The sequence below is a fragment of the Dipodomys ordii genome, unplaced genomic scaffold (assembly GCF_000151885.1).
Source record: "Dipodomys ordii isolate 6190 unplaced genomic scaffold, Dord_2.0 Scaffold11, whole genome shotgun sequence".
NCBI lineage: Eukaryota > Metazoa > Chordata > Mammalia > Rodentia > Heteromyidae > Dipodomys > Dipodomys ordii.
Genome location: NW_012267227.1, coordinates 17,039,881 through 17,059,042, shown reverse-complemented (window position 1 = coordinate 17,059,042; position 19,162 = coordinate 17,039,881). Strand labels below are relative to the sequence as shown.

Genomic DNA, 19,162 nt, shown 5'->3' with positions numbered 1-19,162 from the left:
ACTGGCAGGCGGGCAAGAAGGGAGTCCGGGCGGCGTCCGGCGTGGGAGCCGCGGGACCACCATGGTAAAGAAGCGGAAAGGCCGTGTCGTCATCGACTCGGATACGGAGGACAGCGGCAGCGACGAGAACCTGGATCAGGTCAGGACAGGCCGCGGAGGCGCGGGCCGGCAAAGCGGGAGGGCTGAGTCCGGGGGCCACGGGAGCCAGGAGCCGGCCGGGCCCGGAGCCTCCGGACCCGAGCGCCCGGGCTGCCCCGCGCCCTGACTTGCTGCCACGGCCCCCTTCCCGCCCTCCTTGCCCCGCGGCCCAGCCCCTCGGGGTCCGGCCCGGGCCTGGAGACCCAGCTCCGAGAGGACTTGGCGCCGCGGACCGAGAGGCGGGGCAGGAACCGGGCTGATGGGCCTCGGGGCTCCGGAGGACGGAAGGGGGGCCGCGATCTCCTGGGGCCGGGTCGGGGCGGCCGGCGGCAGGCCGGGAGCCCCGGGCCCGGAGCGGTAGGAAGTGTCGCCCGCCGGCCCTGGTGGCTGGGAGGTTTTGGAGGAGGCGCCAGGGCGAGCGTGGGGCGGTGGGAGGGGGAAAGAGCCGGGAAGGTGCGGGACTCGTGGAGGATGAAGTTTCCGAGACCGGGGACACCTGCGAGGAGCTTCCAGGCTCGGCGGGGAACGCCGAACGGCGGGCACGAGTCCCCGGGAGAGGAGGGCGGTCTGTGGTGGGGACGGGCGCTCGGTGGGACGTCCGGCCGAAGGCAAGGCTCCGCCGGAGGAGAGAGGGCGGAGGGTGAAGCGGAGAGAACTGGGGCGGCCGGGGGGAGCCGTGCCCCGGGCTCTGAGCGGCGTCCCAGACCGGCTTCTTCGGGGAGATTGCACAGGAAGCACTGGAAGTAGCGTCTGGCCCGGCCCTGGCGTCTCGGGCCGGCTTGAACTGTGGATGTACTCTAGAAAACACTGGAGGGAAGAGGCTGCCTTGTGGCAATGCTATACCAGGAAACACCCAGATGGGTTTCTCTGTTCCATGCATAGAAAGAGAGAATGTGCACCGTAGAAGTTTAGTAGAGAAAGTACTCAGTTTGATGCCTCAGGCTGGGTGTGTGCTGCTTTATCTTTAGTCTTCTGTACCTAGTTGGACAGTGGTAAGGAAGAAATGCTTATAAGATATTGGTGCAGACATGTGCAAACTTTCTCCTTTATTACATGCAGAAGTAGGAGTGTTAAGTATTAGAACATGAAATAATAATAATAATAATTATTATTATTTGTCGGTTGTGGGGCTTGAACTCCGCCTAGCCGCTGACCCCGACCTCCTTTTCTCAAGGCTGGTGCTCTACCACCTGAGCTACAGCGTCACTTCCGGCTTTTTGTGTATGTGATTAATTGGAGATAAGACTCCCCCCGCATTACCTTCCCCCCCAGCTGTCTGCGAACCCGCCATCCTCAAATCTTAGCCTTCTGAGTAGCTAGGATTACAGGCCTGAGCCACCGACGCCCGACCTGAGTTGGGAAAAATTTAAGTGAGAATTGGAAAAAAAAATTATTTTTTAATTTTTGTTTTTATTTTTTGGTTGGTCGTGGGGCTTGAACTCTGGGCATGGGCGCTGTCCCTCAGCTCTTCAGTGCAAGGCTAGCGCCCTACTGCTTGAGCCACAAGCGCCACTTCTGGTTTTCTGGTTGTTTATTGGAGATAAGAGTCTCAGGGAGTTTCCTGCCCGGGCTGGCTTTGAACCATGATCCTCAGATCTCAGCCTCCTGAGTAGCTAGGATTATAGGCATGAGCCACCCGTGCTCAAGTTTGGAAAGGTATTTTAAAATGGTGTTGGAAGTTGGGCCCTAGTGGCTCACCCATGTAATCCTAGCTAGGATAGTGGGTAGGAAAGTCTGTGAGACTCTTTTATCTCCAATAAACTACTAAAAAAAAAAAAAAAGCTGGAAGTGGAGCTGTGGCTCAAGTGGTAGAGCACTGGCCTTCAGCAAAAGGTCAGGGACAGTGACTAGGCCCTGAGTTCAACCCCCCAGGACTGGCGTGCGCGTGCACACACACACACACAATGGTGTTGGAGAAGTGAGAAAGTAACCGTAGACACCTGGGATAGACACCTTGCTTTGGGATAAGAGTTGAAGGTGTATCATGGAAAGTCTCCTAAAATCTACCAAAATATGTTCTTGCCTCTAAAGATTTCATTGAAAATTATTATTACTATTATTATTACTAAGAAGTTGTACCAATTCAATTAGTCAGTTTATAAGTATATTGTACCCCTTGTCACCTCTTGCATCGTTCTTTCCCAACCCTATCCATATTCATTGATAGTTTTAAGATGCTAATTAAGATTGGAATCTGTTTTTTGAAAACTATTTTCTCATCTACTAGTATAGCCATGTCAGATAATGACATCAGCTACCTTTTACTTAGTCTCTGGAGTGAACAACACACTTTAATTACGTTTTTTCTTTCCTCTTTTTCTTTTGAGGTGCTGGGGACCTTGCACATGCTAGGCAAATATTCTGTCACTGAGCTACATTCTAAAATCATGGTGAAGTTGGATTCATTTTTCCCACTTTACATATGAGGAAAATGAAGATTGAAGAAGTAATCCACACAACTGGGAATTGGTAGAATTGGAACTTAATACAAATCTACTTGAATAGAAGGCCTATATGATTTCCACTATGCCTACTTAATCTGCTACTATTCTAATTTTTTATATTGTAAAATGAGAGTAATGTTTCGTGGCCATTTAGCATGTTGCTGGAATTCACATTTCTGAAGTGACTAGATAATTTAGAGAAAATTGGCAAATGAGTTAAAAAGATTATTATTCCCAAGACATCTGTTCCAAAGGGGAGTGAACTTAGCTGCGTATTAGTCTGTCCACAGTGGTTTCTCATAGCATCTGATGAGTCAATAAGTGAAGTGCTTCTACTGGTTATAGATATTTTACTTAGCCCACAAATTGCCTTTCTAAAGTGGGAACTGCAGCTTTAAATCCAATTCTAAATATTTGTTTGTAAAAAAAATTAATTAAATTTGTAACTAATATTTAGTTCATTTTAGCAATTGCAGCTTCCCTTCAACTACTCATTGACCTTCCTTTTGTTTTCTTTTCTTTTGTTTTGTTTTCTTTGTGCCAGGGCTTGAACTCAGGGCCTGAGCACTCACCTGAGCTTTTGTTCAAGACATTTGTGTTCTGTCACTTTGAGCCATAGCTCCCCTGTCAGCGTTTTGGCAGTTAATTGGAGCAGAGTCTCACAGACATTCCTGCCTTGGCTGAGTTCAAACCATGATCCTCAGATCTCAGCCTTTTGAGTAGCTAGTCTTCCAGGTGTGAACCACCAGTGCTAGGTCTCATTGGTATTCTTTGTTATCAGATGGGAACCAGATCAAAAGTCCCTTTCCTTGCGCATCCTGGCAGGGGCATCACTACCTTCCCTCTGATTATGCATTCAGCAGTGTGTCATGTTCTGAGAGAAAGATTTCTGTCCTCTGAATGATTGTATTCCTGGAGGCCTTTAGTAGAAGTTGTTCTACCAGCTTGATTTTAGGATTTTTTTTTTGGTCAGTTGTGGGGTTTGAACACAGGGCCTGGGCATTGTCCCTGAGCTCTTTTGCTTAAGGTTTAAGGCTAGTACTCTACCACTTGGAGCCATAGCTCCACTTCTGGTGTTTGAGTGGTTAAATTGGAGATAAGTGGCTCACTGGGACTTTTCTACCTGGGCTGGCTTTGAACTACAATCCTCAGATTTCAGCCTCCTGAGTTGCTAGGGTTACAGGCATGAGCCACTGGCACCTGGCCTAATTTTAGATCTCAAGGAATCTTTTTTTTTTTTTGTCAGTCGTGGGGCTTGAACTCTGGGCTTGGGCGCAGTTGGCTCAAGGTGAGTGCTCTACCGCTTGAGCCACAGCGCCACTTCCGGTTTTCTAGTGGTTTGTTGGAGGTTAAGAGTCTCACGGACTTTCCTTCCTGGGCTGGCTTTGAAACATGTTCCTCAGATCTCAGCCTCCTGAGTAACTAGGTACAGGCGTGAGCCACAGGTGCCCAGCTCTTAAGGAATCTTTAGAGCATAGTCAGTACATTCTGGTCCACCTACTTCTGAGTCTTCATTGAGGGCTTGACTTCAGGCTATCTCACATAATGTTCCTTGTGGAAAGGAAAACCCTGACAAATCTCCCAGTGGCTACTGTGAGAGTAGTGCAGTTGGCAGGGAGATCTTTCTGAAGAAAACCTGAGTTTTCCAAATGGGAATCTAAGCCATTATGTCAGAAATACTGTTATGACCTTCAAGTTAATCTTTGTTGGGGGTGAGATGGGTGATCCTTCCAGGCTGGTGTTCCTGGGAGTTAGAGCAGGACCCCTGTGGCAAAAGGCACTTGTGTTACTTATTTAAAACATAGCGTTAGAGGGGTGAAGGGTATCGTTCCTACCCTAGGTTTACCGAATTAGACCTTTGAGAATAGAGCCCTGGACTCTGCATTTATCATCGGTACAGGCCATGTAGTTATGATTTGTTTAGGACTGAGACCACTATTACTATGCAAGTTAATCTTTGTGAAGGTTAATCACTGTTACTATGCAATTTAATCTTTTTAGTAAGACTCTAAATAGTTTAGGAGAGAAATAGTTTCCGGTCTGTGCCATAGTATGTCCAAATTAAGGGCATGTATATATTCAAAGGAATGTTTAACCAGTAAAGCTGCTGGTTCTAAGTCTCTAAAGTGATTTGAATTGTTGCGCTGATTTTTGTTTATTTATAGATCTGGAATTGAAACTAGGGTCTAATGCATGCTAAGCATATGCACTTTACCACTGAGCTCCATCCTAACCTCTAGAAATACCTTGGTTTTTTTTTTTTTTGGTCAGCTATGGGGCTTGACTTCAGGGCCTGGGCACTGTCCCTGAGCTCCTTTAGCTTAACCCTAGAACTCTACCACTGGAGACACCTGGGCACCACCTCCTGCTTTTTCTGTGATTTAATTGGAGATAAGGGTCTCACAGACTTTCCTGCCTGAGCTGGCTTTGAACCATGATCCTCTGAACCAGGCCTCCAGTCCAGCATCTTCCTGGTTAATTGTAGATAGCCTTTTCCTTTCACCAAAAAATTTTTGAGTAAAATACATGCTGAGGGCTGGGAAGGTGGCTCAGTGGTAGAGTGCTTGCCTTGCATGCCAGAGGCCCTGGGTTCGATTCCTCAGCACCACATAAGCAGAAAAAAAAAGCCGGAAGTGGTGCTGTAGCTCAAGTGGTAGAGTGCTAGCCTTGAGCTGAAGAGCTGAGGGACAGTGCCCAGGCCCAGAGTTCAGGCCCCATGACCGGACCCAAAAAAAAAAACATGCTGAAATGCCTTATTCCCTCCTTAGACAACTTACCTATCTTCCTTCCTCCCTCCCTCCCTCCCTCCCTCCCTTCCTTCCTTCCTCCCTTCCTTCCACTGGTATTAGGGCTTGAACAATGCATCTAGAGTCTGATTTCTTGCTCACTCATTGCTGGCACTCTACCACTTGAGCCATGCTTCTAGTCTGACATTTTGTTGGCTTCAAACCCAAATCCTCTAGATTTCAACCTCTTGAGTATCTAGGATTAATAGATGTGAGCCACTGGTACCTGGCTTTCCTTTCTTATTTAACATGGTGATTAATTTGTCACATACTGTTTCTCTGCTGATCAGCTTGAAGTAGGAATAATTAAATTTGTCTTTGAGAGAATAAATCTCCTAAAAATTTTCTAGGACATATTTTTAGAAGTTATATGTAAAGATAATATTGCTACAAAATATCCTTCCATAAGCCTTGCGTATAAAACCTGAGAAATTTAAGTTACACTTTCATTAATCTTAGGTTAGTTGGAGACAGATTCTGAAGGTTACAATGAATTTTGGGGAAGTATCATTGTTAATTTGTAAAGTTTTGATTTGTATCACAATGTTGCATGCAATTCCATTAGTAATTTCTCCTAGGTTTATTGTTTGTTTGTTTGTTTCAGTCATAGAGTTTGAACTCAGGGCCTGGGTGCTGTCCTTGAGCTTTTTTTGCTCAAGGCTAGCTCTCTGCTACTTTGAGCCACAGCTCCACTTCCAGTTTTTAAGTGGTTAATTGGAGATAAGAATCTCTTTGAGCCAGGCACCCGTGGCTCATGCCTTTAATCCTAGCTACTCTGGAGGCTGAGATCTAGGAAAGAAAGTCCGTGAGATTCTTATCTCCAGTAAACCATGAGAAAACTGGAAGTGGTGTTGTGGTTCAAGTGGTAGAGCGCTCATCTTGAGCTGAAGAGCTGAGGGACAGTGCCCAGGCCCAGAGTTCAAGCCCCGCAACTGACCAAAAAAAACCCAAAAACTCTTTGACTTTCCCATCCTAAGTAGCTGTGATCACAAGCATGAGCCACTAGCAAAGTTGTTGTTCTTTGTTTTTTTGTTGGTCATGGGGCCTAGCCACTGTCTCTCAGCTCTTCAGCTCAAGTGCTCTACCACTTGAGCCACAGCACCACTTCCTGCTTTTTCTGCTTATGTGGTGCTATGGAATCGAACCCAGGGCCTCATGCATGCAAGGCAAGCACTCTACCACTGGGCCACCTTCCCAGCCCCTGTTTTTTGTGTTTTTGTTTATTTGCTCGTCTGTTTTCAATCCCAGATACTTGGAAGGCTGAGGCAGGAGGATCTGAGTTTGAACCAGCACCAGCATAGGTCTAGAGGCATAGCTTAGGCGGTAAGAGTGCTTGCTTAGCAAGCTCAAGGCAAGACCCTGGTACCAAGATCCCCAGTACAATAAAAAGGTGTGGGAGGGGAAAGAGGATCTTACAAGGAAGTCCTGTGGGATCTTTAGACAGCAAGGCTTTCTGGAAAATCACAAAACCCACCTTTAGACAGAGGTTCTGTCAGGATATTTACTGTTCCTGCAAGGTAAAAGATTGTTCACTTTTTTCAACAAACATGTGCTAGGCACCAAGGGCTGTTACTGAACAAAACAGGAGTGGTTCCCATCTTGAATTCAACACCTTACAGAAGAGAGAGAGGTAGCATTTCCTTAGAACTGTGCCACAAGTAGTGAAGGAAGAGAAAAGATATTGTAAGGATATGTTGCATATTCCCATTTAAGTGGAGGTCTGGAGCAGGTGTTAAGGAAAAGAAGATTAAGGGAATGAAGAGTAAAGAGAAAGGTATTGTAGGTTTGTGGTTGAGGGACCAGCATGCACCAGAGAAATGAGGCAGGAAAGGCCAAGCACCTCCTAAACTGCAAGAACCCCAGGAATGGAGAGAGCAGCCCAGATGACGGCAGAGGCGGATTCTGGTTTCACCCTGGGAACGGGGAAGTCAAGTTCAGAGGATTATAGGCAGCATTCCACATCAGATGTCCAAACAGACACATCAAATAGGTAATTGAAAATAGCACTTGCTTGACACACAGTAGGCCTGTCCAGGGTGGACACTTTCTGACCTTGTTACAGTGGGCTTGCTTACCGAAAGACAGACACTATTGAACTCCTGTGCTCCTGTGCTGATACCTCTTTTTTGAAGAGTAGAAATATTGGTTAGAAGTGTGTTAGGAGAAGGGAGCTAGGTAAAAACAAGTCATACTAGTAGAATCTCTTCTTTTTCACCTTTACTTAGCTTGTGTGTTTTATGTGTGTGCCAGGCTTGAACTCAGGGCCTGGGAGTCGTCAGTTAGGCTTGAACGACATCTCCACTGACAGATTTTGAGTGGTTTATTAGACCAAGAATCTTGCAGCTAAGGTTGTAGGTCCTGGGGCTTGCACCTTGGCCTAGGTGCTGTGCCGGATCTGCTTTTTGCTCATGGCTAGCACTCTACCACTTAAGCCACAGCTCCACTTCTGGCTTTTTTGGTAGTTGTTTAGACTTCCCTGCCCAGGGCCGACTTTGACCCATGATCTTCAGATCTCAGCCTCCTGAAGATTACACAGATGAGCCACCAGCACCTGACTGCCCAGCTCTTGATGTGTTTCTTCTGATTTATCTCTTTGCATTCTTCTTCTTGCTTACCAAATTTCAGTCATTGTTTCTCTTTCAGTTCTTTGACTGAGGCAGGATGTGACCAGCTTCAGGGCCTTAACTTAGTGAGTACCTTACTTACTTACTTACTTACTGATCCATTCTAGAGGTCTCTCTCCAGAATATCACACTCCCTCTTTTCGCTCTGATTTCTAGTCAGCCTAAGTGTCTCTCTCCCCTGCTTCCTCTTCCTTAGCACTTATCATGATCTTAACTCTTGCTTCTCGCTTTGATTTTCAATTTCCTGAAGTTAAGGACCTCTTCTTTACTACTTCTTCTCTAGTGCTTGGCTCATAAAGGCACTGGCAGTTGGTGACCATCTCAGCTTTCTGGGCTAAGGAGTTTGCTGAACGCAGGGCTTCTCCTTTCTAAACGAGGACAATCACGGGGAAACCACAATGTTTGGGCGCACTAGTTAGTAACTGTTATATGTGTGGCGTAGGTAAGTGAAAAAGAGCTTAGCATGCTAATTAGCTATAAAAATCTGTTGAGTTTTATTCATAAGGGTTTTACTCTTTTCTCCTTGCTTTATTTTAGTATCTCACTTTTGGCTGTCTAGTTTAAATGTGGCTTTAAGCAATGCTAAGGAAACTGCTGAAGAAGCCAGATATGGCATCTCTCCACAGCTGTGCTACGGTATGTTGGACACTAGCATTATTCTAAGCAGATCAGTTCAGCTTAAATTTACTATAGTATGCTGTTAGCCCATATTCCATTTCTCTAGCAATGTTAAGATAAGCAGAAGTTTTTCACTGAGATGAAATACAGGGATTATAGTGAGAGAGAGCCTCAGGACACAGGCGTGCCCAGCAGGAGGTGGGTCTGCCCTTCCCTGTGGGCCAGTCCTCAGACTGGCTTAATATGGGTGTTGGATATGTCACTCCTACAAAATTATTTATATGTGCAATGTGGTGAAGATTTTGAGTTTATTTATTTTTTTATTATTTTTGTGCTGGTCCTGGGCCTTGAACTCAGGACATAAGCTCTATCCCTGAACTCTTTAGCCACAGCTCCATTTCCAGCTTTTTTTTTTCCTTTTTTTTTTTGGTGTTTAGTTGGAGATAACAATCTCACAGACTTTCTCACGAAGGCTGGCCTTGAGCTGCAATCCTCAGATCTCAGCCTCTTGAGTAACTAGGATTATAAGTGTGAAGCACCAGAGCCCTGCTTGTTTTTTAGTTTTGTTTTGGTTTGTTTTGGTTTGGTTGTTTTTTTTTTTTTTTTTGTCAGTCGTGGGGCTTGAAATCTGGGCCTGGGCACTGTCCCTGAGCTCATCAGCTCAAGGAGAGCACTCTACCACTTGAGCCACAGTGCCACTTCCAGTTTTCTGGTGGTTAATTGGAGATACGAGTCTAACGGACTTTCCTGTTCAGCCTGACATTGAGCTATGATCCTCAGATCTCAGCCTCCTGAGTAGCTAGGATTACAGGCATGAGCCACTGGCCCCCAGCTCTACTTGTTTTTTTTTTGGTTGGTCATGGGGCTTGAACTCTGGACTTAGGTGCTGTTCCTGTGCTCTTCAGCTCAAGGCAAGTGCTCTACCGCTTGAGCCACAGTGCCACTTCAGGTTTTCTAGTAGTTTATTGGAGATAAGAGTCTCACGGACTTTCCTGCTCGAGCTGGCTTTGAACCTCAATCCTCAGATCTCAGCCTCCTGAGTAGCTAGAATTACAGGCATGAGCCACCGGCGCCTGGCTACTTGTTATATTTGTGCTAGACTAGCACTCTACCACTTTAGCTCCTACTTCTAATTAGTTTCTGAGTAGTGTCTTTTGTTTTTGTCCATGCAGGCCTTAGACCTCAGTCTCCTACATGTATCTCCCTTGTAGTTGGGATGACAGGCACATACATCACACATGGCTTATTGATTGAGATGTATCACTAACTTTTTTGTCCAACTGGACTGCAACCTCTGGGTCTCTGCCCCCCAGGTAGTTGGAATTATAGATATGTGCCATCATACCCAACCCCTAGGGACAGTAACTTTTAATGGACATCTACATATAATTGTTGACGTTTCAGGTAAGGCTTTGATTATGAGTTGTATCCATCAGATTTCCATTAATATAACAAAGCAAGTGAATTCATAGAAAAGGTTTATTTAGATCACAGTTTGAGAGGCTGGAAGTTCGAACAGCAATACCATATCCTGAGAGTGCACGCGTCCCTGTGTGTTTTCAGGTCTCCCTCTCTTCTTCCTCTTCTTCTTTTTTTTTTTTTGGCCGGTCTTGGGGCTTGAACTCAAGGCCTGGGCATTGTCCCTGAGCTTCTTTTGCTCAAGGCTAGCACTCTACCACTTGAGAGCTACAGCACCACTTCTACTTCCAGCTTTTTCTGTGTATGTGGTGCTGAGGAATGGAACCCAAGGCTTCATGCATGCTAGGCAAGCACTCTACCACTGAGCCACCTTCCCAGCCCCTCTCTTCTTATAAAGCCTCCAGGATTCAGTCATGAATACCCAATCCCATAACTTTCCTAAACATTTGATATACTACTATACTATATGTGAGGGAGGGTATCTGGGTCTCTCTTATGATGAATTGGTACTATGATAAGAGTTCTAATGCTTTATAAACTCTGAGGGAGCCAGGTGCCAGGCGCCGGTGGCTCATGTCTGTAATCCTGGCTACTCAAGAGACTGAGATCTGAGGATCACATTTCAAAGCCAGCCCAGGTAGAAAAGTCCACAAGACTGTTATCTACAATAAACTACTCAGAAAAACCGGAAAGTGGCACTTGGCTCAAGTGGTAGAGAACCTTGAGCAAAATAAGCTCAGAGATTTTGTCTAGGCCCTAAGTTCAAGCCCCAGGACCAGCAAAAATAATAGATAACCAGTGGCTCAGACCTGTAATCCTAGCTACTCAGGAAGCTGAGATCTGAGGATTGCAGTTCAAAGCCAACTTGGACAGGAAAGACCGTGAGACTCTAATCTCCAATAACCACCAGAAAACTGCAAGTAGCACTGTGGCTCAAAGTGGTAAGTGCTAACCCTGAGCAAAAGAGCTTGGAAACAGCGCCCAGGACCTGAGTTCAAGCCCCACAACTGACAAAAATAAAATAAACATTAATCAATTTATAAACTATGAGGGATCAGGGACAAGATCATTTGCCAAAAATCTTCCTAGAGTCTATAGATTTATGTTAGGGAATATAGCAATAAATGACCATCTCAAATTATCGTGCCGCCTAGCATTCTTATTCATAAGTATTTAATCACCCAAGTGAAGCAAAAACTTATGTTTGCTCAAAAACTTGTATATGAACATAGAATTGCCCACAAATGGGAACAACCAGATGTTTTTCAGTTGGTGGGTAAACACTGATGTACCCATACAATAAAATTGCAAAAGCTACTGATAGATGCTACAGTTGGGTGAATCTCAAAGCCTTAACTAACACTCAGCTCAAGATGCCAAATTCAAGACTGCAAACCATGGGAGTCCATCTGTGACGGTCTACGTAATAGACACAGCTGAAGGGACACGGCAGTCCTGTGGTCGCATAGAGGCTGATAGGGTAAAAGGAGGCTGAGGGAATGCTGGGATGATGGCCTCTCCTGTGTCTTGATTAGAGAAGTGTTAACACTGAGTCTATTTGTCAAACACATACATTAGAAAAGATACTTGTATAAATGGTATCTCCAGTTTTTGTTTTGTTTTTAAAACAAACCCGCAAATACTGCTCTAATGTGCATTTGGTCTATGGGAGTGTAGAAGAGGCATGTGGTGTGGTAGCTCTCATGGAAGGAGATGGGAGCCATTTCCTGGCTGCTGTGGAGAAGAAAGTGTCAGCTGTTTAATCTGAGAAGGTCATTTTCTCATTCTGGCCAAGGAAGGAGGTGCTCCTAAAATAGAAAGAGACTGGAAGGAGAAAACAGATACTTTGTGGCAGTCCATTATTTAAAAATCTGTCTTGGCACTTGACCTATATGTCATGCTCAAGGAATACTACTAGTAGTGTTTATTACCTGGACTTTCTTTTTTTGGCACGTGGTGAGAACATTTTAGCCTTGTAGATTGTGCCTGATTTAAAGGCAGGTTCAAATCCTGACTCTCATGTACTAGGTGTGTTGCTAGGTCAGTCACACAGCTTGGGCAAAGTACTTTACCATGTTTCTGGACTTGTTTAAGTGAAGACAGTAACATTACCTACTGCAGGTTATGGTGATGTGCCTTGTGTCTAGAAGAATAGCATAATTGTCAGCTGCTATTGGTATCTGTAGAGCAAGTGCCCCCGGGTTGTGTTTGTCTGTTTTGCCTGTACCAGGGCCGATGCTCTAGACTGGCTTAATCATACACAGGTGGCAGGCACTCTTACTTGAGCCATGCCTCCACCCTGGAGTTTCCTGGATCTGTCTGCTTAGGCTGGTTTCAAAGTTCAGTTCTCAGATCTCAGCCTCCTGACTAGCTAGGATTATAGGCGTGAGCCCCCAGTGCCCCGCTGCTTGTGTTTTTGAGTAGCTGACGTGAATAGGGAAGAAGTAATGGGAGAGAGGGAGCCGGATGGTAGCAAATCCTGTACCACCCTCAGTGCTGTGTCCCCTGCCGATCTGATCTCACTGAATCACCAGCACAAAGCAGAAGGGAGAGGGGGTGTTAGGGTTGTCAGATTGGGATTCTCATGTAGGGGCTAGCACCTTTACTGCTTCTTGTCACAGTCTGGATTAAGCATCAGAAATACACCTCCTCAACCACTCACATATAAACGTTCAGAATATAATGACCTAGAAACTGGCAGTTTGTAAACATATGTAAGTAGCCCCTCAATCACTAATTTTCCTATGAAATGCAACAGGAAGCTTGTATTATTGCCCACTAGCATTGAAGAACAGTGAACAGGTACTTTGATCCTCACAGTTCCTCGCTATGAGTACTGACAGTCAGTACTGCTGTGGTTTAGAGAGGAGTAGCGCTTGGCTCTAAGGCTTGTGTTTCTCATGAAGAAAACACTTGGGAATATGGGCATTCGGACTGCCCGTGTACTAAACGTCTTCGTGATGATGTCCTTGCATGGAAGCGCCAAGGCATGGAAGCCAGGCGTGTCGTGTTACTTTCTCTGCTGACCAGAACTGATAGGATACTTCCCACTTCTCTTCTTAGGAGCTCTTGTCCCTGGCAAAACGGAAGCGCAGTGACTCTGAGGAGAAGGAGCCACCCGTGAGCCAGCCTGCAGCTTCGTCAGACTCGGAGACGTCCGACAGTGACGATGAGGTGGGTGTGGAAGCCAGGCCAGTGAGATGGGTAGATAACCAGTCCCTGAGCTGGTAACAGCTGACCAGCCAAACTTCATGAAGCTAGGACTCCAGCCTAACATCTACTTGTTTAGAAAAAAAAAATTGTATACAGGAAACATCAGATGGGACAGTTTTTTTTAGAAAGATTAAGTCAAAGCCCAACAAATTAAGCACCAAGAAATGGGTACTTAGAGGACCAGGGCAAGGAGAGAGGGCTGGACAATGCAGGGGAAGCGGAGGAGAGTGCAGTCAAGAGTTCATTGTAATACCATAAAATTAATTTAAGGACTGGGAAGGTGGCTCAGTGGGAGAGCGCTTGCCTTGCATGCATGAGGCCCTGGGTTCGATTCCTCAGCACCACAGAAGCAGAAAAAGCTGGAAGTGGCACTGTGGCTCAAGTGGTAGAACGCTAGCCTTGAGTTGAAGAGCTGAGGGACAGAGCCTAGGCCCTGAGTTCAGCCCCATGACTGACAAAAAAAAAGAAAAGAAATGTAAGGAAGGGGCTGGGAAGGTGGCTCAGTGGTAGAGCGCTTGCCTTGCATGGCTGAAGCCCTGGGTTCAATTCCTTAGCACCACATAAGCAGAAAAAGCCAGAAGTGGAGCTGTGTGGCTCAAGTGAGCAGAAAGAGGCTCAGGGACAAGTGTCCAAGCCCTGAGTTCAAACCCTAGGACCAGCAAAAAGAAAGAAAGAAAGAGAGAGAAAGAAAGGAAGGTAAGGAAAGGATGGGTCAAAAGAGGATGGGATTGTTGAAGGGGGTGACATGGGTCAAGGTACATTGTACTCACATACTGCTTTGTTAAATGACGCCTCCCTCGTACAGCTACTAAGGGAAGCTCTGAATTGTCATATTTGATGCACTCCTAGATAGAGAACCTCTTCACAGGACATTCATAGCCGTTCTTCTTTTTTTTTTTTTTGGTTGGTCGTGGGGCCTGAACTCTGGGCCTGGGTGCTGTCCCTCAGCTCTTCAGCTCAAGGCAAGCACGCAACCTCTTGAGCCATAGCGCTACTTCCAGTTTTCTAGTGATTTATTGGACATAAGAGTCTCACAGACATTCCTGCCCAGGCTGGCTTTGAACCGTGATCTTCAGATCTCAGCCTCCTAAGTAGCTAGGATTGCAGGCGTGAGCCACTGGGACCAGCCTTGCCCCACTCGCCCCCGCCCCCCCATACTCTTATCTCCAAAGTGGAGATGTGGCTCAAGTGGTTGAGAGCTTGCCTTGAGCTGAAGAGCTGAGGGACAGCACCCAGGCCCAGAGTTCAAGCCCCACTACTGACAAAAAAAAAAAGTGCTCTTTCCCTGTACTGATTTCCTGGAGAGAGATAATACTACCTTTCTGTTTTATCTCTTCCACTGCTGTCTAGGAGAATAATTTTAACTGCAAACTTTTAAATGTTTACTACAATGAAAATTAATATTTCTATAAATTTAATGAAATTTAATTAACAGCTGAACAGCATTTACCAGTCCTCTGCATATGCAAATTATTTGAGTTCTGAATGACTATAGTAATATTCTCTTGGTCTTAAATATTTAATAGACCTAAAATTACTTTTCCTAGCAAGAGATAGTGAATGTTTATTTTTTTTAATTTAATGGAAAAGCTATAATTCTCTATGAATAAAATAACCCAATAAGTTCGAAAATCAGCAAGTCTATGGAGAAGTTTTAGTTTTGCTTCTGTTTTCTTTTTTTTTAATGCAGAGATAATTCAGGAAAATCGACATAATTTTCTGTCTCGGTATTTCTGCAAATACTTTTATTTTTCATTTTCAGATGTCAGCTGCTATGGTTCTCTTTCTCCCCCCTTCCCCCCCTCTCTATATATACATACATTCATACATATATATATACACACACACACACATACACACACACACACACATATTTTTTTTTTTTTGTCAGTCATGGGACTTGAACTCTGGGCATGGTCACTGTTTCTCTGCTCTTCAGCTCAAGGTGAAGGCTCTACCTTTTTTTAATTTTTTTTTGTCAGTCGTGGGGTTTGAACTCTGGGCCTGGGCGCTGTCCCTCAGCTCCTCAACCCAAGGTGAACGCTCTACCACTTGAGCCACAGCACCACTTCTGGTTTTCTGGTGGTTAATTGGAGATAAGAGTCTCACAGACTTTGCTGCCTGGGCTGACTTTGAACGGAGATCCTCAGATCTCAGCCTCCTGTGTAGCTAGGATTACAGGTGTGAGCCACCAATACCCACCTTCTATATTCTTCTTAAGTTTGAGTCTGTCTTGTGTCTAGAGTGCCTTGGGTTTGTGGGTTTTAATTCCCTTAAGACACAAGCAATAGGTGGGCACTGTGGTATATGCCTATAATCCTAATAGTGAGGAGGCTAAGACAGCAGGATTGGAAGTTTGAGGCTGGCCTGGGCTACATAGAGAAAACCTTCCTAAGGGGTGTAGGGGGAGAGAACAGGATAAAAGCAGTATCTATTCTTGGACCTCTTTCATTCACCTCTTGTCTATTGTTGAGTCAAAGTCTTCAGCATGCGGTTACTGTAGAGATTCGCTTTATCTTATTTGTTGTTTTAGACAGGGACTCACTGTGTTCCCTAGGTTAGTCTATGCTAGTCTTGAACTTGTTGGCTCAAACAGTCCTTCTGCTTCAGCCTCCCAGTAAGCTGATACTGTATGGTTTTTGCCACTATACTTGGCTTTTTCTTTGTCTTTGTGTGTATGTGTGTTGTTGTTGTTGTCTGGCCTTGGGCTCTTGCTTGGCTTTCTGGCTCACAGCATTAGCTGTAAGCCATACCTTCAGTCAGCATTTTGGCTGATGTGTATAGTGCACATTAAGTATAAGATCCAGTTAGAGAGACAATAGATGTGTTGATTGAAACCATTAAGTGGTTTCAGAATATGTATGTGGGTTTGTTCTGTTTTGTTTTTGTGCATGTGCTGGTCATGGGACTCAAACTCAGGGCCTGGGTGCTAGCCCTGAGTGTGTGTGTGTGTGTGTGTGTGTGTATATATGTGTGTGTGTGCTCTGAGTGTGTGTGTGTGTGTGTGTGTAGCCCTGAGTGTGTGTGTGTGTTAGCCAGTGTTGGATCTCTGTCCCTGAGTCTCTTTGTGTTCTGAGCAACTATTCTATCACTTGAGCCACATCACCACTTCGTGTTTTTTTGAATAGTTTATTAGAGATAAGAGTCTCACAAGCTGGGCACTGGTGGCTGCCACCTATAATCCTAGCTACTCAGGAGGCTGAGATCTGAGGATTGTTGGCTCAAAGCCAGCCTGGGTAAGAAGGTCCATGAAACTCTTCAATTAATCACCAGAAAACCAGACGTGGCGCTGTGGCTCAAGTGGTAGAGCGCTCACCTTCAGCTGAACAGCTCAGAAATATTGCACAGGCTCCAAAAAAAGCCTCGCAGACTTTTCTGCCTGGGTTGGATTCTGTGATCCTCAGATCTCAGCCTCCTGAGTAGCTAGGATGGTAGACATGAGCCACCAGCACCCAGCTTATGATTTTTTTTTTCTCAAGGCTAGCTCTTTAGCACTTGAACCACAGCTTCACTTTTGGTACTTTTTGGTGGCTAATTGGAGATAAAAGTGTTATGGAGGGGCTGGGAAGGTGGCTCAGTGGTAGAATGCTTGCCTGGCATGCATGAGGCTCTGGATTCGATTCCTCAGCACCACATAAACAGAAAAAGCTGGAAGTGGCGCTGTGGCTCCAGTGGTGGAGCGCTAGCCTTGAGCTGAAGAGCTGAGGGACAGCGCCCAGACCCAGAGTTCCGGCCCATGACCGCAAAGAAAAAAACCCAAAAACAAAAAGTGTCATGGAGATGAGCCAATGGCTTATGACTATAATCCTAGCTACAGTGGAGGCTGGCATCTGAGGATAATAGTTGAATGGTTTCCAGCCTGGGCAGGAAAGTTTGTGTGACTCTTTTCTCCAATTAACAACCAAAAGTAGAGCTGTCACTCCAGTGGTAAGTGCTAGCCTTGGGTGAAAAGCCAGAGACATCACTCAGGCCCATAGCTGAGCGCTGGTGGCTCACACCTGTAATCCTAGCTACTCAGGAGGCTGAGATCTGAGGATCGCGGTTCAAAGCCAGCCCGGGCAGGAGAGACCGTGAGACTCCTATCTCCAATAAACCACCAGAAAACTGGAAGTGGAGCTGTAGCTCAAGTGGTAGAGCGCTGGCCTTGAGCTGAAGAGCTGAGGGACAGCGCCCAGGCCCAGAGTTCAAGCCCCCCGACCGACCAAAAAAAAAAAACATACTTAGACCAGGAGGCATTCAGGAGACTCTGGTTATAGGAGTAAATGTAAAATACTAGAAATGTGATCCATAGTATAGGAAAAATGTCTGTGGATGATTATTACTACCCATTTAAATCTCTTTGAATAATTGAGACAGGTACCTAAGTTTTTGTCATTAAAATTGGATGGCAGTAAAAGTTGTTTGTTTTTTTTTTTCTGATTCTAGAGATCAGCTAGGGTTTGTCCACTGAAATATCCTGCTGTACGGCTGAGCTGTACCTCTAGCCCAGAAATGTATTTTTACGAATAAAGTGCTAATGTCCTACCCCCTGTCATGCACTGAGCTCCGGGTTCTTTGCCTTTGGCGTCACGAACCTCACTGAGTCAGCCTCCTGGGAGGCCAGGCAGCTTTGTCATCTTCATTTCTTGAGAAAATTTGCTGGGAGAAAACTTAAATACCATTCTCACATTCAGGCTTCGACAGGACAGCCCCTTGTAAATCAAAGCATCGTATTTCCTGCTATTTTACCCTGTTGTTTTCTAGTTCCTCTTTGAGACATAAATGGTTTATACTACAAAATGGCTGCCAGCAGTAGCCAACTGAAGCAGTGTTAGAAGGACAAGGAACCATGCAGTCAGTCTCCAGAACCTCCTGAGTTGGGTTTACTTTTTTTTTTTTTTTTTTGGCCAGTCCTGGGGCTTGAACTGGGCCTGGGTGCTGTCCCTGACCAGCTCTTCAGCTCAAGGCGAGCGCTCTACCACTTGTGCCACAGAGCCACTTCCAGCTTTTTTTGTTGGTGTGGTACTGAGGAATCGAACTCAGGGCTTCATGCATGCTAGTCAAGCACTCTGCCACTGAGCCACATTCCCAGCCCGGATTTACTTTTGTGACTTCACATTTAGAGCATTTTGCTCTCATAAACACTTCTACCACCACCCCACCCCCCACCCCGGAGTCTAGAGTTTAGCTCTGTCATTGGAAAACCAAATCTGTAGGCAAAAATAGAGCTGACCACTCTGGCACAGGTGTGACCCTGTAGCTCAGCCTTTCACTCATCCTCGTCATAGTCTCATTGAGTAGAAGGACAGAGGGCCACGACACTCTATCTGAACATCTACCACTTATATAACTGAGCAATAAATATTGAGGAGTATTTGCATAGTTTTGCTGTTGTAACAAGAGCCAGTGCAAAATAATACCTTACATGTTATTGATTCTAGTAAAATCCATATTGATGTATTTAGCTCAGTAGACTAAGAAATTGAACAATTTGGCCTATTTTGGGGTGTTTCAGACTGAAAATCAACACTCTTCCTTAGGAATTAGAATTTGAAGTGGCTAGAAACTCAGGGGTTTTTTTTGTTTGTTTGTTTTTGTTGTTTTTTGCCAGTCGTTGGGATTGAACTCTGGACCTGGGCACTGTCCCTCAGTTCTTCAGCTCAAGGCTAGCGCTCTACCACTTGAGCCACAGTGCCACTTCCTGCTTTTTCTGTTTATGTGGTGCTGAGGAATCGAACCCAGGGCCTCATGCATGTGAGGCAAGCGCTCTACCACTGAGCCACCTTCCTAGCCCCTCCTTCCTCTTTTAAATAAAACCTAACACACTAGCCTTTAGCAGTCCCTACTATCTCTGCAACAGAAAACATGAAAAACTTTTCTCAGTTTTAGATAACTTACCTGACTTGCCGTAAGATTGACACCTTTGCTTTTCTGTTGCAGT

At 45.5% G+C, this 19,162-nt stretch overlaps 1 protein-coding gene across 1 annotated transcript in view; it reads left to right on the top strand.

Moving 5' to 3' along the window:
• The window catches only part of Rtf1 (Rtf1, Paf1/RNA polymerase II complex component, homolog (S. cerevisiae)), a 38,185-nt gene continuing 19,023 nt past the window's right edge, over positions 1 to 19,162 (top strand). The window contains exons 1-2 of the mRNA XM_013010260.1: positions 1 to 139; positions 13,093 to 13,203. Coding sequence (XP_012865714.1) covers positions 62 to 139; positions 13,093 to 13,203 — 189 coding nt within the window. The 5' untranslated portion in view covers positions 1 to 61. The remainder of the gene's footprint in view (positions 140 to 13,092; positions 13,204 to 19,162) is intronic.